At 27.8% G+C, this 21,428-nt stretch overlaps 2 protein-coding genes across 3 annotated transcripts; both read right to left on the bottom strand.

Annotated features, from left to right (window-relative positions):
* Positions 1–375: 375 nt before the first annotated feature.
* On the bottom strand, positions 376–11,744 carry LOC132931071 (ataxin-2-like protein). Of its 2 annotated transcripts, XM_060997282.1 has the most exons (14): positions 10,808–11,744; positions 8,231–8,360; positions 7,959–8,169; positions 7,727–7,863; positions 7,294–7,415; positions 6,512–6,610; positions 4,817–4,929; positions 4,511–4,732; positions 4,202–4,444; positions 3,666–4,081; positions 3,250–3,571; positions 2,978–3,141; positions 1,551–2,122; positions 376–1,458 (listed from the first exon to the last, which is right to left on the bottom strand). In XM_060997282.1, the coding sequence occupies exons 1-13, from the start codon at positions 10,855–10,857 to the stop codon at positions 1,604–1,606; spliced, it is 2,748 nt and encodes a 915-aa protein (XP_060853265.1). In that variant the 5' UTR covers positions 10,858–11,744; the 3' UTR covers positions 376–1,458; positions 1,551–1,603. The 2 variants fall into 2 exon arrangements, with proteins under 2 accessions (XP_060853265.1, XP_060853261.1); XM_060997278.1 differs by having other exon boundaries at positions 4,511–4,929.
* Positions 11,745–12,693: 949 nt separating this feature from the next.
* On the bottom strand, positions 12,694–20,614 carry LOC132931913 (WASH complex subunit 2). Its single transcript, XM_060997997.1, has 13 exons — positions 20,358–20,614; positions 20,166–20,285; positions 19,710–19,886; positions 19,455–19,600; positions 19,232–19,388; positions 18,680–18,845; positions 17,643–17,924; positions 17,508–17,560; positions 17,361–17,437; positions 15,113–16,956; positions 14,359–14,519; positions 13,302–14,208; positions 12,694–13,195 (listed from the first exon to the last, which is right to left on the bottom strand). Exons 1-13 carry the CDS (start codon positions 20,361–20,363, stop codon positions 13,098–13,100), a joined length of 4,194 nt encoding a protein of 1,397 aa, XP_060853980.1. The 5' UTR covers positions 20,364–20,614; the 3' UTR covers positions 12,694–13,097.
* Between the last annotated feature and the right edge of the window lie 814 nt (positions 20,615–21,428).

Genomic DNA, 21,428 nt, shown 5'->3' with positions numbered 1-21,428 from the left:
CTAAAATATACTTCATTGTTTTAAGTATCAATTGAAAGATGAGTGAGTACTACTAAGTGAGGTACCTTATATTCTGACTTAGTTTTTGTATTAAAGTAACTTAACTTAAACTAGTTGGAAAAATTACTAATCTTCCCAGCATTGGGTAAAAAGTAAATTATGACTGAAACAACAAGAAAAACCTAACTCGGCATCCATCATCTATCCATAGTTTTTGAGCACAAACATTGTTCAAATTAATACATTTAAGGTAATATAAATGAGTATTTAGTTAAAATAGATTGCAAAAGTTAGTTTCTATTTTTAACTAGATTATAGCTATAATTTATGAATAATAACTAAATAAGGAATCAAAAACAAAAAAATTACAATAACTTCGGGAGACAGTTTAATATTTTATTTACTGAACGTGGCATTACAAAATGTACAAAATAAGACTTTTATATAAAACTTTAACAAGGTCTCGCAGCGTTTAACAATTTTTCTCATAGATTTTCAATACATTTTGTTTATGAAAGTCCAAGGTTGGCCGCAACATGTAAACGTATATTACATTTAAAACAAATTCTACTAAATAAATTACTCCCAAAAAAACTAACAAAATATTTTTTTTTCAGATTGCGATCGTGTTGCGGCCAATCTAACAATTTGTTAAAACTAAATAGAAAAGTCGAGCAATTTATATATCATACGGCAAATTAATTTAAAATAAATTTGTAACAAGACTAAAAAAAAAAAGAAGAAAAAATCACAATACATATTAATTTTCAAAACAAATCGCCAGTAATCAGAGATAATATAACAAGATTTTGTTCTCTGCTTACTGGTAATGTTTAATGTAAAAATTATAATTTCAGCTAAATATCACATATCCCAGAAAGACATTTTCTCCTTATAAAAGAAATATCAGCCGAGGAGTATAGTAAAGTTAAAACAATGTATCTGACACAATATTCATAAATATATATATTTAATATATGTATATATAAATATGAATAATGTATATATAACATATATAAGCTGATATTGTTAACAACTGTGCTTGTAACAGCTGAATTTATAATTTCAATCTTAAGTTGCCAACAAGATGTCATGCAAAAATGAATGAAAACTAAAAACATTAATCGAGTCACAATATTATTATATATATTTATATACGAATTAATAAATGTTCTAGAATTTTCTTTTTATACTGGCATAACAAACAAAATGAAGTAATCTCTGAAGGATTCAATGGAAAAAATAATAAAATTAATAATAATCATTTGTAAAGAACGAGAAAATAATAATAATAAATAAATAACAGTTACTGAACAACATTTAGCCAAAGCTAGCTCATAGTTATTATATCATTGTAACCATACATGATGGTAAATTTTGAGCTTGAAGCTTCTTGACAATCAAGATTTTTCGGTTGAACTGACAATTGTTTTGTATGACTTGATAAACGCCGAGAAACTATTAAATAGAAATAGTAGTTTAATAAACAGAATATATATATATATATAATTTGATCACATTGATAAAATACCATGATGAATAATACTTACTTTTTTATTGCTCTTACTAAATGTGGACTAGGATCGAATGAGTTGGCTATATCTCATGACTCCCGAATGGTTGAATATAAGTGGTATTGCCCATGGGGCGCTTGCGTAGATGCTGCTTGGTGATGCTGATGTGGATGGGAAATATATTGTTGGTGCTGCTGTGGTGGAGGTTGTTGCATTGGAGGTGCCGAACCCGGTGTATTAGGTGCCGATGGCTGTTGCGATGCAGTGGGTGTTGGCAAAATAGGGCACATAATTGTAGTACCCGCAGGGAAAGGAGGTGGTTGTGATTGTTGGGGTGGAGGTTGTTGGAAATTTACTGGAGTTTGAGACTGTCCAGGTGTTTGTGGTGGCCCAGGCTGTGGTGCTGGAGACTGAGCAGTCTGCTGTTGATTCATTATATGATGTTGTGATGCTTGGTGATGATGATGGTGATGGTAAGAGGGTGGACCTTGAGGTACACCACTTTCCATTTGACTTAACTGGCCTGCATTAGCTGGATGGTAGGCTATTGAAGTAGGCACTAGAGTAGGCATCATTCCTCCTCCTTGCTGTGGTACCATACGAACCATCTAAAACCAAAGTAAATTAATACTATACTATAATTTATATTTTATTTACTATATTTAATACTATACTATAATTTATCATTAAAATCAAATTTAACACATTGAGTAAATGACTCTTTGTTTGGTTTAACTGGTGACATTAAAAGCACTACACTGAGTTTGTTATAGTCAGTTATAGGTACACTAAAAATATACTATAAAGCTAAGCAACTTCCCAGATTTTTTGATAATTATATTGCTGTTTAATAGCTAAAGTTAGGTCTCTGTGTTTTTCATTAAACATTTTTATAAGATTTGGTTATAATTAATTGTGCTTGTTTATTGCGAGCCATTCCTCAGTAATTTTTAATAGTAATATTAAGTACAGTAGAGCGTCAATTATCTGCACTAATTGGGACCGAAGGGGGTGCGAATAATAGATTTGTGCGGATAATCAAACAATCATTGGAAATTTTAAAATAAAGTTAAAAACTAATTTAATAGATATAATACTAAATATAAAATTCATAGTAACATAAAAAATATAATAAAGATATAAGTAATGTATTTATTTGAAATAATAATCAATTTTTTTTTCACTTCACTACATTTGAGTGAGCCAAAGTAGATAATAAAATAATCTCGCATTTCATAATATGTACACGATAAAAGGAACATAACAAATGATAAAACTAAATTAAATTGAACTAAAAATAAATTTGTACATAAAAATTTTGTAGTGTAGACAAATGACGCTTCACTGAATTATATTTTTTTGAATGAATATATAATACAAGCAGGGAGGGGAGTATATTTCACCATGGCTAAATCACAGCATATTTTTAAGAAAAGAAAGTTATATTATTTAAAAATATTTACCTGTACTTGTTGATAAGCTTGAGGTGTGGGCATTGGTTGAGGACTATATCCTGGTACAGCAAATTGTGCTTGAAGTGGCGCTGGTGCCAAAAGGGGTTGTCCAGTTGCAGCAGCTACTTGGATTTGTGAAGCTATATCACTTCTATGAGACATTCCCACTGTCACTAAATTATTTATAACACCAAATTATAAAAAAAATAATATAATAAAATATTCTTATTATAACTAATAACTAACTCATATTATTTTAAAAATACTATAATAATACTAACTTTTACGGAATCGTCCTGCTTGATTTGGTGGCTGTGGAGGCATTGAATGAGGATGATGATTGAATGCAGAATTTGAAGTAACAAATACAGTAGGTAACATGGTAAACGCTGGATGGGGATGAGGTGGTGCTTGATGTGTAACCATCTGCCCAGTACCAGGTGCATGTTGATGATGGTGATGATGATAAGCAGCTGGAATTGCTATCGCTGGTCCATGTTGTGCTTGAATCATTTGTTGATGTTGATTAGTTGTAGCAACTATATTTGTTGTTGGCGTTTGAGGCGTCATTGGTCTAGATGAATTTGGAGTACTAGGTGAACGCTATAAATAATTTTAAAATTTAATTTCAATACTTTTTATTTATAATATCATTTATGCATAGACACATAGTATAGATGATTTTAATTAAACTTACTGGAATAAAAGGTTTAGTATTTGGATTAAAAACAAATTCTTTGGCATTAGGATTGAGCTTTGATGTCTGTACAACAGTTTTATCTGGCAATTGAGTTATGTTTTCTTCAGGAGTTTTTTCAGTTTGATCTTTTTTTAAATTTTCTACATTCTTTTCAATCTGCACTTCTTGAAGTTTATATAATGTCTGTGGGGGTGATACAGGAGATTCAGTTACTTCTTCAGGTACGTGTGATACTTCCTGTACAGATGGAGAAGGTGGCTCAGAATGTGGTATTTGAGCAGCATGTTGTTTAGGTGTTTCAGATACAACTGATGCAGGTGAAGAAACTCTAGGGTTATTTTGAGGGGATGGTGAAGATAAATTAAAGTCTGTACTAAATCGCTTCAGTTCAGAATTCAGACTTTCATCCCTAACTGTTAAAATAAAAAAAAATGTATGTTTAATAAAATAATAGTACATAACTGTTTTTTTTTTTCATATATGATTTATCATTAATAATAAAGTTTTAATACAGCATCAAATAATTTATTTACCTCTAATAGGTGGGGGAGGTTGTGTTTTTGGCACAGATTTATCAGCAGCTGCAGCATACGATGTACTAACATTAGGCCGAGAATTTGTTGTACTTGTCTGTTGTGTGTAAGTGGCTGTTTGATATCTAGGGGGAGGTACACTTGCTATTTGATTATGATGGCCTTGAACAGTTGGTGGAGACGACCTTGATGAAGAAGGTAATGATTGATTGTCATTGGATGAATAATTATTACGACCAGAAACTAAAAATATAAAAATTAATTAATAAACATAGATTATTATTATACATAAAATAGAACATTAAATACCATGTCTTGAACCAGACGAAGAAGTTTCTCTACGATTATTAATAGGAGCTGATGTTCGTTTATCACTTTGCCCATTGACAGAAACTGGTGATTCACGACTATTGGCAGCATATGTTTGATTAGCACTGTTGTGATAAGGAGGCAAAGTGGATTTGTTCACAACGTTGTTGTTACCATTTTGCTGATGAGCATGTCCTCGATTCTGATTGCTATTTTTTGTCCCTGAACCAGAAACACATTCCCATCGCTCATTAGATCCACTGCTAGGATATTTTTCTGGGTGTTTACGGTTTCTATTAAACAAACCATATGCACTGTTAGCTGGCTGCTGTGGTCCAGGTTTACGACGTCCAGACATGTATTTGTTATCATTGTGATTATTAGACATCTCACTTGCTGGTCTTGAAACAGCAGCAAACCTGAATAAATAAAATATGAAGTTAGTTGAAATAAGTACTTATATTTTTAAATTAAATAGTATAGGATAAGAGATTCTTTTCAAAATACTCAGGTTTCTACATTAATATTATCTATATTCTATACTTTTGGCAAGCACAATATTTTAAAAACTAACTTAAATTAATTGTGGTATTTATAAAAGCATAGAACTTTTTTAAAAACAAGGTAATATGTGACATTAGAATATTATTTTTTGAATTTATAATTTTACAAAAAAAAATTTCTTGAAATTCCAAAAATAAATTTAATCATTAACACATTTAACTGTTACGTAGTTGGATAAAATGTATTTATTTTTTTTTTGTCATTTATTATAGTTTGTACAATTTGTATAAAATTTTTTACAATAAGCACAATAGATGATACTTAGATATATATAAATAAAATAAAAAAAAGACTTGATTAAAGAAACTATTGAACTACTTCATGGCATGGGTGGGAGTGGTTAGTCGACTAGTAAGTTGGCAACCTAGGGTTGTTGGAAAAGCGATTATGGATGAGGGGATTTTAGTGATTTGCTAGTTTAAGGTACAAACATTTGTATAGAGCAACATTATTTAATTATTATATCATGAATTTTTTAATTTTGAGTTGTCTAGAGTTTTTTTTTAATAGTAATATTATTACAAATTTGTTTTAAGTTAATTATATTAGTTGGAATCCAATACTTTTGATACTAACAACAATACTCTATTCAATTATATTTAAACATATTTTGATATTTATTATTTATTTTTACACAGAATATGAATTATTATTATATTGGACGTATTAGATAAATATTAAATCAATATAATAATTTCATAAATACCTCTAAAGAGATAATAATATTATTATGTCTTTAAATAAATAATGATAATATTCCTATAAATTAATTACAATAAAATAACTAAAATAGCAAGTCAGTAATTTTTAAAAAACTAATATGATCTTGGATTTTTTATTTTTTAAATCTCAACATTTAATTTTATACATCATTTAAGACATGAATCATGTAATATATATAATATGAAAACTCAAGTTCATGTTACAAACAGGGCACACCCAAATGATATAATATGCTTTTTATTTTATCACTGCCTAAATTGCAACTTATGGCCTATGCTTAATTGTACATGTTAATATACTATGAATGAGATCTAATAATATTTATATTTACATCTTAATATGCATATCATATATTAATCTAATATATCCAAAACCAATTGTCGTAATAGTTATACCTATTATTGTGTAATTGTGTTATATACAAATTTTATTACTCTAATTTATTTAAAAGTAGTATTATATATTATATGGGTTTAATATTTATCTAATACACCATGACCTAAGCTTTAGATATAAACACTGCATTATTTTTACATATTTTTTTTGCATTTTTAGAGTTAGGGAAATAGGAAATAAAACAATGTAGGGGAAAATATTTTAAGATTAATTTTAGATTATATAGGATGTAGCACAATATGTTTTAAATTTTTTTAAGCATAAAAATCCTAAGCCCAATTATAACTATTAATATATTAATCGATAATTATTATTTACCTTTCTTCTTCATCGCCATTTTCTAAATTGGCTCGATTTTGAGAACTTGGATTACTTTCAATTTCTCGAGCTAAACGAGCAGCTTTTGCTTCTTCATTCCTAAAAAATAAAAAATAAATTAATTGCACTTATTATAAAGATGAAGCAACATCAGGTTACATAGAAAATTTAAGAATCACATAACAACTTAATTGTTTTTAATACAGCAGTACATTTTTATAGTATCATACTTGTATAAAAAAAAACTCATAACAATACCAGTTTTTAAAAATATGTTTAGTATGGTACAAATTATAAGTTAAATTTTTTTTTAACTTATTAAAAAATGTTCATTTTTTTTTTAAATTTATTTTTATTTTTACTATAGTTATTTTAATAAACAATATAATTTTACATAGTGTGAATTAAAAAAATAAATACTCAATTACAATCCAAGGTACTGGTAATACTATTTTTATTTAAAATATCATCTATCATTAATTCAAACATTTTAAATCTTTTTTTTTTGCTAAATATATTTTAATCTAATAATTGAATATTTAATACTCTGTTCCAATTGCTACAGTCATTCTTTTATGGTTGTACATATCTTATATTATTAGCCTGAAGCAGTTATAATTCTGATTGCTAAGATCACAAGGTTTTGATAATAATTAAACCATTATGTTATTTTCATAATAGTAACAAAAGATTTTAAATTATTTTTCTAATTTATTATTAGTAATTATTACTAAATAAGTATACTTTAACTAGATGAAATTTACTAATAGACAAATTATTACTTGAAATTTGATAAATCTGTTCGGATTTCTGTTGTATAACCACTTAAATTTTGATCAAAAGAAGATGTTACACCATGTTCTTGCTCATTTCTTCTAAACATGTCATCAGCATCCCAACCATTCTAAAAATTAAAAAAACAATTATAAAATGGTAAGAAAAATGATATGTTAGCATAACCAACTTTTGTTATGTGAATGAAAAAAATTTGAAATTCAAGTTTAAAAAAATTAATATAATGCCAGTGTGAAAAGATTTTTTGTATTTTATACACCAAAAAAATAAAATTATTAAGATTAGATTAACTAAGACTAGGCTATTAATATAATTAACATAATTAATAATATCATTTTTGGTGCATTGAATTAACAAGAGCTATAATAAATTATATATTTTTTTAAAAGACTAATAAACATAATTATTATTGATACCTACCGCATTATTATTTCCAGAACTTAAATCAAAATCATCCATATCACCATTCATAGATGGTGGTTCCCACATTTCCAATACTTTTTCACCTGAAGGTTGCCCATTATATTTACTAATAGTTGTGTCAGTTTGGAATGTATCTATTAATGAATAAATTAATATATTAAACATTTATAAAAATTGACTTATACACTAATCAAATATATACATATATATTCAATATATATTTACTTACTTCGAGTCATACTATCTAAATCTGTTTCATATGCAGCAATTTTTACTATACTGTCAAATTTAAATATCATTTTATCAGCTACAATCTTTAAACCTATAGCTTGACTTGATGGGGGAGGATCAGTCCTATGCGGTAGTTCTAAAACAACATCAAAATTGCTAGAGAATGTGCGCAAAATACCCGAATACATTTCTTTAGAATGAGTTACTATCTGAAAAAAATAATTATTATTTAATATATAACCTGAGAATTAAATAATTAAAAATTCTTACTTCAACTTCAAGTCCAATTAAACTAGTAACACGGTGCATAAATGTTTCATTTAAATATATTCCATCAGCACCGGACACTTGAGCATTAACTCCATTTCCACCTGAAGATGAGGCTCTAGCCCGAGGAGCTCTAAAAATACAAATAAATATATACATATTTAAATAGACTAATAGACTAACTTTAGAAGTATATGAAAATGTATTAATATTTTACTTAAATAAAATTTGACCTATTCAATTGATAGTCATTAGTCCAATACTATAATTGTTATATTATGTAATGTGATAGCAAAATGTAATTGATATGTGACAAATCGATTAAATAATGATAGGTTACATTCTACTAAAGAAATTAACATTACTAACTTAAAAATTAAAACAGACTACCATCAGTAAATGTTAAACAACTATAAAAATAATATTTTATGGCTAAATCGGGGCGGAGTAATTAACTTTTAAAAATGAAAAAAATTGTATGTTTTTCTACCTATGTTATGCAATACACACAAATATATTAACTATCATAACATATAAAATAAATAAATTTTTCCTATCTTACATTTTTGTGTTCTAAAAATTAAAAATGTTCTAAATAGTAGTTACACAAAAATGTTAACATAAAAATAATAGGTAGTTTAAATTCATATACTTATGTAATTATTATTACCTAAATTCCTTCATTTAAATTGTTTACAGATTTAATTTTTACCTACCAAAATTTAATTTAATTTTAAGTTGATATATACACAGGGTCGGCCTCTGGCCAGGGTCATGATTCCTGCCTGGGCACTTGCCATATTATAGTTCCTGGGCCCTTGTACTGTTACCCAAAAATACCGTATACAATTATTGGGCACCAGACAATAATTCCTGCCTGGCCTTCGGGTACCCAGGCAGACCCTGTATATACATAATATTGTTTTTAAATGTCAATACCATAAAATTAAAAATTTTAGGCAGATATTGGTGAAATAAAATCATTTGTTCCAGTGTTGCCTATCAACTATCATTATATATAAGTAAGGATATTTTTCTTAATATTTCTTTATAATAACATTCATTTGTAAGTCATAATACTTTATAATTCACAAAATAACATTGAAGTTATTTTTAAATAAATCTTGTTCTATTTGGTTACATCAAAATATTTTTGAGTAATTCCTTACAAAATTCCTATAAGTAGGATTTTTGCTTTTCAGGAATATTCTTATAAAATTAAATTATACCTATGTGGCTATATATATATATATATGTTTATCTTGAATGAATTTAATTTTATTTAATTACTATAATTAAGATAATATATTTTAATATTATACATACAAATGTTGATCCTATATTAAACATATGAACCTCTAACAGAATATAATATATTTATATAATGAACAATGAGTTTATAGAATAACCTTTGTTATATCTTTCAAATATGTAAATAAGTAAATAAAAATGCATTAGTATTTGCTAATACAAAAAACTAAAGAGGCATTGAAAGATTATATTTAAACAGATACTTCAAGAAAATTAAAGATGAATAAGAACTGAAAACAACTTTTTTAACATAATTTTATTGTCTTTAATAATTTATATTCTAATATTCTTGTAGTAAAATTAATATACTCATTACTCTTACATTCATCTAGATGGTCATATTTTCATTGATTTTATAGTCACAACTCTAATGTAGGTCTCTGAATTGTATTCAAATAGATGTGTAATTTTAACAAAATCAAATGATTGGTTTAAAAAAATAATAGAGAATATCAAATAATCATATTATTATAACTGAAAAATAGAATGATAAACGAGCATGGCATGCATTGCATATATAGGGTTTTTTACAAGATTTAATCCTCACAAAATAAGTCATCATACTTATTCATAATCTCATATTAAGGTATGTCGCATGCACAGGTCATTTTGTAGGCGATCAAAGGCCGTAAAATAAATGTGAGCAAATTACAATAAGCACTTCGAAGTGGTGATTTCAATAAGCCAAAAACAGAATTCCTAGAAAAGCCAAACATGAAAATAAACTACTATGAAATATAGACGTTTCTAGAATTTGAGAAAAAAACGTGTGTGGTGGCGGCGATATTCTAAGAAAATGTGTAATCCTATAATTCCTATGAAGTATGAACTCAGTTTTCATCCAGTTACCTAAGTTAATAATAAATAATAACGTATACTATGATATTAGTATAGTATTACAGTAGGCATAGTATGCGGGGTATATAATAGAAAAATCCCCGACAAAATGGCGACTGTGTTGACATTGATTAGCGACAAAAAAAATTGTAAAACAAATAACAACAGTCGCATCGTCGTTATCGCCGAGCACGAATATAACAATAATACAACGTTATAATGCAATTTTTTCACATATACACAAATATTATCAATTTATTTCGAATTAATTATGGTCGCGTTTCAACGAGTACGAGCGGGCGGCGTCAAAATACCATCGTACCTTTAGTACCTACCTACTCGACAATACTGGACGAGCACACGTCTCTTCGATTGTCATTTAAAAACACCTACAAAAAGACAATAATATTGGTCTACCTAGAATGTACGTACCTCGTCCCGGTGCTGTTGGTGTTGGCGCGACTTTTTCTCTTAGTGTTCATCCTGCCGTCGTCGTTTCGGCCGGAAAAGGCGCAGTTCTTCGTCGGGACCGGAATTTTGAATAATTTCTAACACGGAACGATTAATAATACGACGTGCGGACGCGGCGGCCCTCTTCCTATGCGCACAACGCTACGGGTATATGCTATTGTAGAAGGAAGATGATTTCCCGGAAGGTTTTCGCAATCGGTCGGGGAGGCGATTTGAATAGGTCTCGACCGAGTGCGGGTAACGTAATGTCGTTGTGCTCGGGAGAGCGACAGAGAGAGACTACTTGTGTTGTCGGCGGCGGCGGCGGCACACGCGAAAAACTGCAACGAACGTCCGTTTGCGCGATACGCGTCGACGTCGGACGGTCGAACAAAGACGGACGAACAGCACGAGACGCTTTTGCGATCGACGCTGATCGTATTCGATTGATAAACACAACGACTTAAAAAACGGACGCGTATTGTATTACTATTATTTATATTATTATTATTTATTATGATTATTACTATTATAATATTATTACTACGCGTGCATACGTATACAGATATGTATAATATGCGAAAGCGCGCGCGCGTGTGTGTGTGCGTGGGAAAAAAAAAGAGATAAAAAAGGGGCGAACTAGAGGCGGCGGCGGCGGCGGCAGCAGCAGTAGGCTAACGACGACGCGCGCTGACGTAATCGATCAAGTTCACTGCACTCGGCGGCGCGGCGGCGTACCTGTGCGTTGTGTGGTCGGTCGGCACTGCGGTGCACAAGACGTGTGGCGCGGCTGCTTGACTGCGAGACGGGCGGCAGCAGCGGCGTGTCGTGTACGGTGTACAGTAGTAGTAGGAACGCGCGCGGCCGATCTCACAGCGGCAGCGGACGACGCGGCATGTCGAGTTGTCGACGTCGGTCGGGAATAAAATAAATAAATAATAATAATAATACAACTACGATAACAAGACCACTTTTCCTCCGGAACTCGCTCCAAACTTCGTACTTTTCGTACACCGGCAACGCCACACTTTGCCAATAAAACAGCATATACTCTTTAAACGTATTTGTGTATATAATATATTATATATATATATAGAGAGAGATATATACACAAAGTATGTTTATAATATATATATATATAATCGTGTTTGGTACTATAATAGTAAATAGTAATACCGTCTTATGAGCGTGCGCGAAAGTACGCGCGGTAAGGTTGTTTGGCGGGGATTCAGGGAGTGGGTTTTTCAATGGCGGGGAACCGCGCGCGGTGCGTCCACCGCCACCAACAGAACTATTGGTCCATGGAACCACGCATCGCTCATGGAACAATGCGTCATCGGACATATGGTTTTTTTGAACTGGCAGGGCGCCCGCCAACCGATCATGTTCGGTGTGGATTGTGAAAACGCCGAAAACGGTTTCGAATTCTATATTTCGAGGAAAACGTATGTAACGTGCATCGAAAATCGAAATACGGTGGCGCGATGTGATTTGTTTTTTAAAAAAAATGATTTCATATCAAGTCTGTTTGAACAAAGTATTAAATTCTCTTGTTCTTACTGTGATCACACGTCATCTCAACATGACAACAAATGAACAAAACCATTGACTATTCCTGGTGATCATGTGTGTGTTGTGAGTTTGTGACTTGTTTTATATATTGATTTGCGAGTTCATAGTAACTCAGGAATCAACATCTGCACCGCCCGCCACCTTAGTTAAGTTAAATATGACCAATTTATTTTCCCTATTACGATCATCACAATCAAGAATTAAACATAATATAAACCAATTTTAATAAATATATATTGCATAATAGTTTATTGGTTACAATAAGAATTTGGCACACAAACTAAAATATAGAAAGATTTTACTCCATGATATGAAAACTTTTATTATTTGAAACAAATAATGTATAACAAAATTATAACATAACAACTAACAACCCAAAATATAATAATAATAATAATAATAGTGTAATAATATATAACACTATATAAAGGTAATAATATAATAATGGCAAATCAAATTAAAACATAATAATAATGATAGCGAGAGAGCAAAACAAATAATGCTCCAATCAGATTGTTTATAAATGTATAATGCTTATTATTAAATAATAAAATTTTATATTAATTTTTTTTTTGTTCCAAAGGTTCAAAATTTCTCAAACTTCTTTACACATAATATCACATAAATTCCAATATAAAAATTGTGGACGCATAAAATATTAAAATATAAAATAAAAATAACATTATAATATTCAATTATTTTATTTCTTAGATTCTAATGGATTAACAGCAACACTTTCGGCAGCAAGTTTTACATATCCATCACTACTAGATCGATTTTGTTGCTGATTTAATTTATCTGAAAAAATAAAAAGTTAAACACTAATTAATAAAATATTGTTACAAATTGAATAGATAATAGATTAATTACAAGATAATTATTTTATAGCATATTTTATACTAACTAATTGGTTTTTGAGAGGTTAAATTACTTCCTGAAGGTTTGTTGGGAGTATTAAATAGATCATCATCACTATCATCACCAAATATTGACTTGGTTTTATCAGAGTTCTTTTTTGTAAATTTTTTGTTAAATTCAAATTCATCATCACTATCAAATAAATTTGATGACAGTTTATTTGTTTTACCAGATTTTCGAGAGAATAAATCATCATCGTCGTCATCATCATCAAATAAAGAATTGGATTTATGAGGTAACGAGGTATTTGAAATCTTAGATTTATTTTCTTCTAATTCTTTCACACTGTATGCTTTAACTTGTGTTTCAAATATTGGATCAATTTCTGAAATTTCATCATTAATCAATTCAATTTTTGGTTGTTTTCCTTTTAATGGTTTAGTTTCTAGTTGTTTTTCTTTTACTGGTTCATTCTGTTGAAGTTTTTTATGAACTGATTCAATTACAGGGAGTTGTTCTTGCACTGATTTATTAGATTCTAATAGTTTTTCACCTAATATTATTTTTTTGTTATCATTATCTTTTTTATCAAACTCTTGTTGAATTGACTCAGATGAATCTGAATCGTCATCAAATAAATGTTTTATAAGCTCATTTTTTGATTCCAATTTATCACTAATTACATCAGTTTTATTATTATTTGCTGCAAGTAATTTATCATTAATTGATGCTTGGATTTTATTTTTAACTTCATTTGAAGAATCTGAAACTGTAATATCGTTATTTAGTATTGGACTAGATTGATAGTCAACTAAATCTGACGTTGAAACAAATAGGCGAGATGATTCTTCAAAATTTGTTTCGGAACCAATATCTATAGATGACATTCGAGCAGCAGCTATTCTAGCTTTTCGACTTTGTGGACGTCTTTTTACTTGAATTCTGGCTCTTTCCTAGAAAAAATAGTACAGTAATATAAACACAAATAAAGAAATAGAAATAACATTATTCCAAAAGGTTTTAAATATTATTTATTTATTTTTATTAGTATATATACAACTTATAATATGTTTTGGACTATTATATTTAAAAATATTAATTACTTTTTCAGCACTAAAAAGCTTTGTTCCATCAGTTGGTAAAGTATCATTTTTTTCATCTAATGAAACCGATCGAGGAATATCCGATATTTTCAATGGGCTTTTAGAATTGGGAAGTAAACTAGCAATATTTATAAAAGCACCAGCATTTTTATTTAATTTTCCTGAAAAAAAAAAATTTAAAATAATATGATGATAATTTGTATTGATGAATAAAAAAAAAACCTTTTTTAGTTACAAAACAATAATATATTTTTCCATTGTATAAATATATACACATTTTACTTAATTTTCCATTAAAAAAAATTCTATCCTGTTAACTTGAATTTCAGTTATTTACTGTATCTTAAAGTCCTACATTATTTCACTTATGTTCTAAACAATCAGCTTAGATAAATGTCAGCTATTTTTAATAATATTAAATTGTTATATGAATCCAATATTTATGGTAATCTGAAGTATTAATGTACCTACTTTATTATCTGTCCAAATTTATCTTTATATATCAGTTTAAATCCAAAATATCCTTTGATTCAACAACATATAATTATATCAGCTAGCTTATTGTCAATTTCCAAAATTTCCTAATTTAAACACAATTGAACTTAATTTGTACTAATTTAATTTCTACTAATTATACTAATACAATACTGTGTTTTTATATTTTGTTAAATGTATTTCAGAATATTTATTTATCTTAATAGTAAATTATAGGAACATCAATAATTAAAAATGTATTATTTAAAATTAGCTTTACCTGGAAGTTTTTTTATAGTTTCATTCTTTGAATTTGGTGAACTGAAAAAAGGTCCATCAATAGAATCCTTAAAGGACAATTCTGATGTGGGACAAATTACGTCAATTTCCTGAATAGTATTCACATTTTGAGTACTTGAATTGAAAGAAAATTGTTGTCCATCACTATTTGAAAGTTTAGAATTTTCGATACCCTGTTTTGTGTTTTCTGAAGAAATCGATTCTGTTATCATATTGGATGTATTTATATCTTTTTCTTTCAATGATACTTGATTCTTATTATTTAGTAAATTTTCAGGTGATAGATTTGATGTTGGAGAAATCAACTTAGTTTCTATATTAGAATTCTCATTTTTAATTTGTGAACTAAACATCAATTTTGTTTCATCTTCACTACTTGATATTATAGAATTTTTATTATTCTGGATTGTATTTTCATTAGACATTATTTCATTTTTAGGCATAAGAATCTCTTTTTGACTAAATAAATCATAATTCTTACTTTCTTTTAAACTATCAGGTGTATTCTGAAACATATCTTGATTGTTTTGATCCCTTTGGGGGCTAAAAAATTCTTCAGATGACAAACTTATAGTTGATATTTTCTCGTTTATATTTTGATTATTAGATGCAATAATATCAGAAATGTTTTTATCAAAAGACAAATAATTTTCATCTTCATCATCATCAGACAATAGATTACAATTTTTTATATTTTTTTTATCTATTTCATTTTCCATTTGATTTATCTTATCAATTTTTGGTATTTTATTCAGTATGGCACAATCATCAATCTCTTTTGAAATACCTATATTTTCAATTTCATTAAAACTAGGTTGTTTTTTGATTGTTGAAGATGTAAGACTATCACTTGGTTTAGTAATAAATAGATCATCATCAGAAGAAGAATCAAATAATTTTATTTTTGATTCATGAACCTCACGATTTGTATTTTGACTAAATTCACTTGCATTAGAAATTGATTGATCTTTTTTAATACTATTTTTATTTGGTTTATTAACATTAAGCAATGTCTCATCATCAAAATCGTCTTCATCCGATGAAAAAAAATTACTTAACTTTTTAGTCTGTTGTGAATTTGAAGGCTTTTGATTTCTTTGTATTATTTTATCATTGTTTGGAGATTCTATAATATTACTATTTGAAGTATTATTATTTGGTAATAATTCTTTTTCTATAACTTTATTATCAACCACATTCAAATTTACTGTATGTTTTTTTAATTCATCAATAATTACTTTATTTAATGCATCTTTAACTTTATTTTCTTCTATGGATGGTTTTGATATATGTTTTGTTTTATTTGATTTATTTACAACTTCAACATGCGTTGGAGAAGAACTTATTTGTTTTGGTATTATATTATTAATAGATTTATTACTAAATAAATCATCATCAGATGAGGAGTCTAAAAGTGTTGTAGAATTATTATCAATAGTAGAATGAAAAACTAATTCTTTTGTTTTCAGTTTTGAATCCATAAATTCTTCATCTGAATCTGATTCTGAAAATATATTTCTTGATGAAATTTTATCTTTAGTCAAACTTGCTTTAGATTCCAACATTTCTGGTTTTAAAGTAGGAGCAACTGTTACTGTGGTTTTGGTAAACAAATCGTCATCATCTGATTCTTGATCAAAGAGTGATCGTTTTTTTATTGGTTTAGTTTCTTTTATTAAATCTTTATATCCCACATTAACTGAATTTGGATTGGAATTGTCTATAACTTTATTTGAAATATTAAAATCTTTTTTAACATCTTCAATAGTATCATTCTGTGTTGTTACAGCAATTTTTTTATTTATTTCAGATGTTGTTGATGGTCTGTAAATAATAATTTTATGAATATTTGCATTATTAACTTCTGAGTACATATTAATTAATATACTATACTCCCATTTAAAGAGAGAAGGAACTCGTTTTGCTGGTCGCTGCGCATCTCCCACCTCCCTTGTACCTGTTTGGGTAAGAGAAATGGGGGAAAAGTGGCTTCTGTGCTATCACCGACCATCAATCATATTATGCATTAAACGAGTTCCTTCTCTCGTGAAACAAAGTATATATAATTATATTACAATATTTAATGTAATTAGCTAAATTTATTTTATAATTGAGAACTCATAATTAGTATCATAAGAATATGACTATATTATATAGATATGTAATATTTTATCCACAGCAAAATATGATTAAATTTAACTAGATATTTGTAATTTAATTTAAAATACCTTATGTTTAAAGCCGGATTAGAAATGTATGGTTTTATATCAGTTCCACCAAGAATATTAACAGCTCCTTTGGGTAACTAAAAATGTATAAACAAACAAATAAATTATTTATAAATTTAAGATTACTAATAGCAATAACACAAATACTTTTATTTTGGACGATGTGACATTTAAATTATCTGATGAAAGAGACGTACTATCTAAAAAATAAAGAATTATAGAATTAATGAAAAAATAATCAACTGTCACTTAAACATAATATAGCTATATAAAATAAATAACCTTTTTGGAATCTTTTTCGCAATTCATCATTTAGTGTTTGTTGTATATTTGGTACTTCAACCTTTACTTGAGTATCAGATTTAAGTTCTTGCAGAGGGGGTTTGTCTGAGTATATCGGTAAAGGTGGTTCATTTGAAAAATCATTGTCATCATCATCAATATCATCCCACAAGTTTTTTTCACCAAACATATTATTATTACCATTACCAAATATATTATATTCGTTCTCTAAATTGTCATCGTCATCATCATTAATTAAAGGTGGTGGACTAAATAAATCATCTATTAAAACAATTTGGTAAAGTTTTTAATTAAAAAGATTAGTACAAAGAAAAATAAACTTAAAAAATGCATGATATATTATACTCATCACACATAAAACATAACATAATTTGGAAGTGTGTAACTATTAATTCTAGTCTAATTTAACTTATTTATCACAAACAGTAATTTTTGAAAATTAGTTTGATCTAGAATCTAATGCTGTCAACGTAAAAACAGAGAAAATTTAATCAACATGCTATAGTTAAAGCCGCACAACAGCAATTTATAATTGTACCCTAATCAATAAAGAGCTATTTAGACAACATATATTTAATGTATAATACTATGTAAATATATAAGAAAAATTCCGTCCTGGAGTAAAAGCTGTTTTTGGCCCTACTATAAAATATAGCTGCTAAAAATTGTGAAGTTTTAAATGTGCCAAATTGAATTAAATAACTTAAAAAAACTGTTAAATAACTCGATGAGTCAACTATGTTTATTTATTTTTTAGTAATCAAATTAATTTAAAAAAGAAATTTACAGAAACTAATGAAAACAATTTGAAATAAATAAAAATAAAAAATTAATAATTACTTTTTATACAACATTAACTGAAATCCATAAAAGAAATGGCTTGAATATCATTATATAGTCACAAATCTCTAAACTATATAATATTATGAACTCAAATGCAAGTATTTCAGTATATTGTAACAAATAATAAACAATTAAATACTAATAATAAATATTTATATATATTAGTATATTACCTTCATCATAATCTGCATATGTGGGAATATTTTTAGGTTTAGGTTTTTCTGGTTCAAAAACAATATTATTGGTATCTATTGATTCAGGATTAGGTTCATATATATTTTTTGATTCACTAATAGAATAGTTATCCTCTTCAGGTACATCATTACTAAATAATGATTCCTAAATAAACAAAAAAAAAAAATTGTAACATAATTTAAACTGTATACATAAAACTGCAAAAGCAATTATTTTCAAGCATTTTAAGTGAAAAAATAAATAATTTGAATCTAGATGGTGTCTATAAAAATATATATTTTTATCAGTTTTTTTATTTTGTTTGTTGTAAGAATATGATCACATGACACTATACACAACTCCAGCTCACTTTCTTACCTTTTATTCACCTCACTCTCTTCTTCAACCTTATTTAATGATTGGTTATTATAAATAATAATGTAGTTGGTAAAGACTAGTTTTGGTTTGTGTGCATTCATATTCCCTTAGTAAACGTTGTATAGATTGATCTTATCAATAACCAATACATTAATTTGTAAAACTAATACTACCTGATCTTTAAATGTGTTTGTAGGTTGTTCAACATCAGAATCTGAATCTGAAAACATAGCATTATCTACAACAATTTCAGATAATGTATTACCACTTAAAGAAGGAAGATTTAATTTTTTGTAAAATATCCTTGGCCTCAAAACAGTTTCTTCATGACTATCACAAAAACATAAATGAAAATATTATAGTCGACACAAAGAAATAATTTTAAATAATTCTAACCTAAGTTCATCATCATTATCATCAGAATCACTAACTACAACAGTAATTTTCTCAAAGTGAGTATCAATAGCTTCAAAGCTATTTTTAAGTGCTTCTTTTATATTATTTACTAATGTATCAGCATTGATTTCTCGTAACACAGGTTTCTAAAACAATGCATATTTGAATTAGTAAATACAATATTATTATTTATAACAATCAACTATATTATTCCTATTTTTTTCTCATAAAAAAAAATAATGTTTTTATATTTACTTCAACTTTAGTTTGCACTGTCTCATCCTCATCTTGAACTTTATTTTCTATAAATTGTTTATCTGCTAATAACTGAAATTCATTGTTGATGTTTGCTATTTTAACTGCAGTGTCATCTATGCTAGCCACTACATTTTCCAATTCATTAAGTGTATTTTTAGCACCTTGGGTTATTTTCTAAAAATATTGAAATTATTATCTATTAAAAAATACTATTACTTGATTTAAAACCTAATCACAAAGCATGATTTATATCTAAAATAAAATAGGTTAAATGAAAACCAATACATTTTAAAAGTGACATTTTTTTAAAACAGAATGGATATGATTCACTATTATTTGTTAATTAATATAACAAAGAATACAAAGTGAAATCAATAAGAAAATACATGACTACAACATTATACAATCATAAGAATTAATAACAAATATAATATTATTATAAGTTACGCTTACATTGGACAGTTGTTGAAGGTATTCCGCTAACCGTGCTTCATCTCCTTGATCCCATTCTTTGCGTCGTTCAATAAAATCGCTTAAAGTCCAAACATGAGTTTCCTTGGATGGTAATTTGTCCTATTAAATTTGTTTGAGATAATATAAAATTGCATCGTAAAATAAATTTAATATGTATTATGTAACACTTACCTCCATAAGATATTATTGAAACACTGAACCAATTTTTCCAAAACCCACAATTCACAATTATCACAGCGACATGGACAAATAATGATTGAAAATGAAAATTGTTGATTATTTTAATTGACTAATTAGTACTTAGTAGTCGATTCGGCGTGACGTAAAAATTGTATTAATATTATTTAATTTATAGTGACTGACTATCGAAAAATCAGAAAAATATTATAATAATTAATTATTATTATTTTCATAATAATTGACACAAGACAGTAGACACTATAGATAATAGATTCTGAGAAAAATATACAGTCAGTGATAAAAGTACAACTGTTATCAGTGTCAAAAAGTACAATATAATAATATAATACATCAGCTGTACCCAATATACATTATACATATATTATTTAATGCTGTGAGAAGTCTGAAGATGATATAACTGATGGAAAAGAATTGGCATTTGACAATATTTTTGAGAAGTGAGATTGCGAGAGATGAGAGAACAAAACTATAAACTATGTTAACTCTGTAATTTATTGAGTACCGGTTACGCGTCAATAAAATTTAAAATTATATACCTAAGTGAATATTTTTTATTGTATTATTGCACCCAGCAGTTGACACAATCGCGGTCATTATTAATAAATTATTTATCATAAGTTATTCTAATTAATTATTTTATGCACCAAGTGACATGTTTCACACACATAACATAGACAAATTATTAACAATAAACGATTGAATTCATCAATAATAAATTTGCTTTTCATAATAATTGAAATGGCCTTATTAGTTTCTCGATAAAAATGACATTTGCTATAGGTAACGATAATTTTCCATAAAAGATCAATCCAACTATACCCAAGACCCAACCCATTCTAATCTATTGCTCTTCAGATATGTACGAATAATTTCTTAAAATAATTGATAGACCTTCTAAGTTAATTTTTTATATTCTCCATTGTCTATTATGAGCATAATATAGATTCGACGACCACTCTTCACGACGCATTTCACATTTTTCACAAGTATCGTGTGTATAATAGGTACCTATTTAGTAATATATATTAAAGTAGGTTAAAA

This window comes from Rhopalosiphum padi, chromosome 1 (genome assembly GCF_020882245.1).
Source record: "Rhopalosiphum padi isolate XX-2018 chromosome 1, ASM2088224v1, whole genome shotgun sequence".
Lineage (NCBI taxonomy): Eukaryota > Metazoa > Arthropoda > Insecta > Hemiptera > Aphididae > Rhopalosiphum > Rhopalosiphum padi.
The sequence above is the reverse complement of the archived record's forward strand: the minus strand, read 5'-3'. Positions and strand labels throughout refer to the sequence as shown.